At 48.1% G+C, this 6255-nt stretch overlaps 1 protein-coding gene across 1 annotated transcript; it reads left to right on the plus strand.

The window, feature by feature from the left end:
- The first annotated feature begins 2021 nt into the window (after window positions 1–2021).
- On the plus strand, window positions 2022–4074 carry PHLDA1 (pleckstrin homology like domain family A member 1). Its single transcript, XM_003783403.3, has 2 exons — window positions 2022–3286; window positions 3639–4074. Exon 1 carries the CDS (start codon window positions 2022–2024, stop codon window positions 3258–3260), a length of 1239 nt encoding a protein of 412 aa, XP_003783451.1. The 3' UTR covers window positions 3261–3286; window positions 3639–4074.
- Window positions 4075–6255: the final 2181 nt, after the last annotated feature.

Below are 6255 nucleotides of genomic sequence, written 5' to 3' on the forward strand. Positions count from 1 at the left end.
GATTTTCATTATATATACAGCCATAGTTTTCTTAAATATCTATTTCCTGTAATGAATTTCTGTGAATTTATTTCATTGTTTAAAAAATAGGCAAATAAGGCCATTTTAATGAGTTGGTGACTGAGGAGTAAAGTTGTCACCAATCTATAAGATTCTTACACTGCTGAGATTTCCAATAATGTACTGTGGTGGGGGGGCACATTGTACCTCTGAGCTGCTCACAAAATTATTAAATTGTTGTGAAATACCCAACTGGAAATTCTGAGTTTTAAAGTTATAACTAATTTTTGAATATTGCTGTTTAGACATTTTCAAATAAGTTAGAAGGCAGTTGTTAAACATTTTCTTCATAACAGAAATGACTTGTTCTTCTGGACTGTATCTCGTTTTTTACCTTAAATGTGTGCTTTTCCATATGAAATAACCTTCCCAACGAAACCTGCCTTCAGTGACTCTGAATTAACAGAGTTGAAGGAAGTATAATTACTTTCCAGATGAGCTGAAGAATGTCATTCTGTTAAAAGGATGAACAGCTGGTCATGTAGAAATTCTCTGGAATGCTCACTTGCCCTGCAAAGGCAGGGAGAGAAACAGATGTTAGGTTAGTGTTTGTCACTGGTATATAGAATTGTAAATATTTTAAAAACAACTTTACTAAAAATCTACACAACTTTACTAATTGCCTTTCTACTGAAATGACTGCTAATTCATTAGCGATGTGAAGGCTCTGAGATCGGGTCAAGGGCAGTTTAGTGGGACTCCGGATTGCTAGAAATGTCCAGTTTAATCAGCTGATATTCCTTAGATTAAGAATCAAGACCCTCTTGTGTTTAAATTATCCTTTATTCTGATTACTTTGGGATTAAGTTTGAATTTCTTAACATGACACGGAAAGGATTTGACTCTTGCTCTGCTCTCCAAGCACATCTCTCTCCTCCTCTTTAATTCTTGGTTCAAGATATACAACTCCCCCCTTCTTCCACTTTGGGCACAGTAGCAATCTTTCCAAGTTAACCGTGGCTAACTGACGCATCCTCCCCTAGTTGATTTCTTCGCGTGAATCTTCTCAATATCCTCATAAGAGCTGGTAGGTAGTTGGGCTCCCCGTTTACTCAATGGGCGAGTTTCCCCAGCAGGAGGCTAGGTCTCCGTTTATGCCGTTTATTCTGCCTTACTTCTAGAAGGCACCTTCTACAGAAAGTTTAAAGGTAGGAGGAGGGAGCTGGGATCGAAGTAAATGAGATTCCAGAACAGAAATCTGGCTAGGCGTTTGGAAAGAAGGACCCGCAGAGGCCGATTCGCGTGTGGAACTCTGTCTTGAAGTGTGGCATCTTAGCACCGGCTATTTCCCCGGTTTGGAGGATGTGCAGACCGGTCCAGAAGGGAGCTCGGGAGCTGTGTTTCGGTGCAGAAGGCAGGCCTAGTGCCTGCGGTCAGGGCCGAGGAAAGAAAGGCGAGATGACACTTTAAAGTGGGTCCACCTTCCCCACCCCCCTTCCGAATTGACAGACCGTAACGCAATCCGTCTCGTTATTTAATGACCGTGAGCGAACGTGCGTGTGAGGGAAGACACGCTGTTCTCCCGGCCTCTGTGCTTTGAGATGTTTACCTAGGCCTCCCGGGAGGCTCGGTTCCGCGGACTCTGCGGCTGGAAAGCCTCATTCCGGCCTCCCAGCCGGCTGAGGACAGGACACTGCTCCGGGAGGCAGCCGAGCTGCAGGCACTCCCGGCGGTTGCACCCTCCTCGCAGCCCACGCTCACTTTCCGAGGCGGTTAGCGGAGAGCCCGCCGGCCGGGCCGAGGCGGGACGGGGGATGGCCTCTCAAAGCCCACCGGGCGTCGGCACCGGTCGCCAGGCAGCCAGGGCTCCCTCGGCGGTCGCCGGGGTGTAGGAAAGGAGTTTCCGGGCTTGGTTCCCGCCGCCCTCCCGGGGCAGGAGCGCGGAAGCGAGGGGGCGGCGCGAGGCGGAGCCAGGGACGCGGGGGGCGTGGACGCGGCCGCTCCGGAGAGGCCCCAAGTTAATGAGGCGTGCGCCGGCGGCCGGGAGCCTCTCGGAGCTGGGCTTTCCCTCGCGGTTCGGGCGCCAGGAGCCGCCTTTTCCGCTGGGTGTCACTGGGGGGTGGGGAAGATGGCCCATTCAAAAGCGCCGCGAGGGGGCCCGGCCAGTGCCCTTCAGTGAGCGCTCGCAAGAGGACGGCAGAGGCCCGGCGGCTCGCGGCTGCGGGACCTTGTGGCGGCACCTCAGGACGCGGCTGTCCCTCTGCCCGGACCCGGCGCCGCCGCAGCCGCTCTGCCTCCTGCGGGTCAGCCTCCTCTGCGCGCTCCGGGCGGGCGGCCGTGGGAGCCGCTGGGGCGAGGACGGCGCGCGGCTGTTGCTGCTGCCCCCGGCCCGAGCGGCGGGAAGCGGAGAGGCCGAGCCGAGCGGCGGTCCCCTCTATGCTGGGAGGATGTTGGAGAGCAGCGGCTGCAAGGCGCTGAAGGAGGGCGTGCTGGAGAAGCGCAGCGACGGGTTGCTGCAGCTCTGGAAGAAAAAGTGCTGCATCCTCACCGAGGAGGGGCTGCTGCTCATCCCGCCCAAGCAGCTGCAACACCAGCAGCAGCAGCAGCAGCCTGGGCAGGGACAGGCCGAGCCGTCCCAACCCAGCGGCGCCCCGGTCGCCGGCCTTGAGCCGCCGGTCAAGCTCAAAGAATTGCACTTTTCCAACATGAAGACCGTGGATTGCGTGGAGCGCAAGGGCAAGTATATGTACTTCACTGTGGTGATGGCTGAGGGCAAAGAGATCGACTTTCGCTGCCCACAGGACCAGGGCTGGAACGCCGAGATCACGCTGCAGATGGTGCAGTACAAGAATCGTCAGGCTATCCTGGCGGTCAAGTCCACGCGGCAGAAGCAGCAGCACCTGGTCCAGCAGCAGCCTCCGCAGCCGCAGCAGCAGCTCCCGCAGCCACAACCGCAGCTCCCGCAGCCACAACCGCAGCTCCCGCAGCCACAACCGCAGCTCCAGCCCCAGCCGCAGCTCCAGCCCCAGCTGCAGCCCCAGTCCCACCCCCAGCAGCCTCAGCCCCAGCCCAAGCCTCAGCCCCAACCCAAACCTCAGCCCCAGCAGCTCCATCCTTATCCACATCCACACCCGCACTCTCAACCGCACCCCCACCCGCATCCGCACTCTCACCCCCACCAACTTCCGCACCCGCACCAACAACCGCACTCGCAGCCGCACGGCCACCGGCTTCTCCGCAGCACCTCCAACTCTGCCTGAAGGGGGCAGCACCGGGGCCAGGCAAGGTGAGGTCCCGCCACTCCGGCTGCGGGCGTGTGGGGGGATGGGAGGAGTGGGAAGTTTGCGCCCGGGAGTGAGAGATCATTCCAAGTTTCTGGGAAGATGGAAAGAAGGGAAGCAACTGGAGCAGGGGGGCTCGGTGAGAGAAGGGAGGCTGGGAAGCTGGGCCGGGCGGGGAGGCGGCTCAGACATCCTCGCACCCGGCCCGGCCGCCCTGCGCGCCCAGCTGCGTGTCCGCGCGCTGAAGGCGTCGACCTCGGGTGCTTCCTGAGTGCGCTTTGTCCGCCCGGTGTGCCGAACACAACTGGGTCTTAGGACTCCGAGCCACCGACTTCATTTGCTGTTATTTCTATACAGGTTTCGAGGACTTGAGGAGGTGGGCCGAGCATATTTCTATTGTCTTCGCTTGGATCAAAAACAAAAGACTCCCCACCCGGCGCCAGATCTTGTAGTTTGGACATCACCCTACTGAAAACTAATACTCGTGATTCTTAGTTTTCTGCGTACTCTTCATTGCGATGCAGGAAACGACTTCAAGTAGAGAAGACTTATTTATGAACCTTTGAAAGGATCTTCCAGTATGGTGGACCTTGTAGGAGCGATGATGTACTGTAATTTTATTTTAATGTATTTTGATTTATGATTATTTATTAGTTTTTTAAAAAATGCTTGTTCTAAGACATTTCTGAATGTAGGTCATTTTCCAAAAAGGAAACTTTATTTTCGAAAACTTGTTCCCTGCTGAGTCCTAATCTTGGAAAGAAAGAAAGAGAAAGGGCCGTAAGGGGAAAACATGAATCCGTTCATGATTCCTAGGGCATTTTCAGGAGGCCTGACACTTTCATTGTTATGCCAGGTGGTTGAAATTAAACTCTGATATTCCTTTTTTTTTTAAAAATTTTTTCCCTCCTTAGTTTGTATAGAGTAGAAGTTTAAAAAAGCTAAAAGTTCAGAATTGTGTAATTATGAAAATCTAATGCTGAAGTTATTGTTTTTCTAAAATGAAATCAGTAGTAATGATTATCTGATTTCTAAATTTTTGAAACATAACCAAACTGATGATGGAATGATCATATCTTGAATATGTGTTAGGGCTGGGTATACTGTAAGAAAAACCTTGCTTATATCATATGTATGTAAAGGGTTTAATAAGTAGAGTCCCTTTGATTGATTTATGAATATGAATGCATTAGATGATTCATTTAAAAAATGTCATGGGGGAAAAGAGAATCGTTTAACTGGTTTAGAGTATTTTACCCCTGTCCGGACTAGAGTACCCTTCTCCAAGAGCTTTGCCCACTTAACTTGAACCACATTTTCTGATCTTTTTACTTTATTCTAGAAGCACACTGAAGTATCTCATCATTGAAAGTACAGTTTGTAAATATCTCAAAGGAGTAGGAATCATATGACTTTTTGTTTTCATACCCCAATGTTGTTTATCAGAGAAACCAACTGTTTTGCTTTTTATTGCTCTGTGAGAAAAACTGAATAGGAAAGGACTGGATAAATACTGGATTTTCAGTAAGAAAACAACCCCAGTCTTGTTTTGGCAGCCACTTGTTCAGGAGGATGGTAGGGGAAAAAAGAGGATGTGTTTTTAAAGGTAGAACAAACCCTCTTCTGTGTTAAATCAAAAGGATGGTTAAAATCTAGGAGGGCAGATGCTACTTAAGTTTAAAAAGAGCCATAGATAATACCACATCCTCTTGGGGCTGAAAATCACTTCCTATCTGCATGGCTTCACTAACTGGTCTCTGTTTTCCATTATCTTTTTCACAAAAGTCTTTGTCAGTGTTTTTCCAGGTTTAAATTGGAATGGTCAGTATTAGACCACTGCTAAGTTCTGTAGCCAAGAAATAGAAATAGAATTGCATGCTGGGGATGTCTTTATTCTTCCATTTAGTAGGGAGTTTCAAGGTCAAATTTTTTAGTGCAGTATTTAAATGATGAGATTTGGAGATCATAACTCTTGTCCAAAAAGTTGCAGGGAAAATTAAAACTTGAGCAAATGGCAAACAGTTAAGTGGGCTCTCACTTCTAGTGGCTGTTTAGGTGGCAGGTGTGAAACTACGCTGCCAAGGTTTAAAAACTCGTTGCATATATATGAGACAGCTCAGAGAGCCAGATCTAAAGATTTCTTAAGTTTGGTGCAGCTTCCTTAGAAGTACTGCTGTATTTTTTAGGGAAAGCGTCATAGCACATGTTACAGTTCTAATACATGCAGATCTTAATAACCCTAACTAAACCACAACTTTTTTTAAATGGAGGATTTAAAAAAATTCTTATGATATGAAAATAAAAATCCATATTAAATACTTTAAAAATTATGATTCATGTAAGTTTTCAAAAAGGCATTTGTATGTTGTTAGCTTACACATAGGGTCAGGTAATTTCATTGTTACCTGCATCCAGGCTCCCTCTTGGCTGCAGATTGGTTTTTTTTCTTCTACAGTGGTTGTGGTTCCTAATGGGACCACTAGAATCATGGTTTCTGGGTTTTGTGTGCCCATTGTTTCTTGGTCTGCTGTGATACTTATGTTCATTTGACCCTTTTTATGACTTTCTAGTCTGACCTCTTCTTAGCGTTTAACTGTGAAACCTCAGAAATCGGAAAGAAGTAGGATTTTTTTTTAATCGTTTTGTCACCACTTTGAATTTAGTATGGTTTAATAATTTTTCCAGAGCAAAAAATAAGCAGGCTTCACAAGACTAAACAAAACAAAATACAAATGCACATCATTTAATGTCTCAGTGGCTCTATTCTACTTGTAAGAAAATGATACATCACACCTAAGGCAGTGGTCACGACCCACAGGAACTGTATTAAAGGCCACGGCGACATTAGGAAGGTTGAGAACCACTGACCTAGGGTATTTTGAGGCCTGACAAATCAACCTCATGGAAATAGGTAAAAAATACTTCTTTTAACCCAAGACAAAGAAGGTAAGAGCAGGTCCAATAGAAAAATCAT

The sequence above is a fragment of the Otolemur garnettii genome, unplaced genomic scaffold (assembly GCF_000181295.1).
Source record: "Otolemur garnettii isolate 467f Iridium unplaced genomic scaffold, OtoGar3 scaffold00007, whole genome shotgun sequence".
Classification (NCBI taxonomy): Eukaryota; Metazoa; Chordata; class Mammalia; order Primates; family Galagidae; genus Otolemur; species Otolemur garnettii.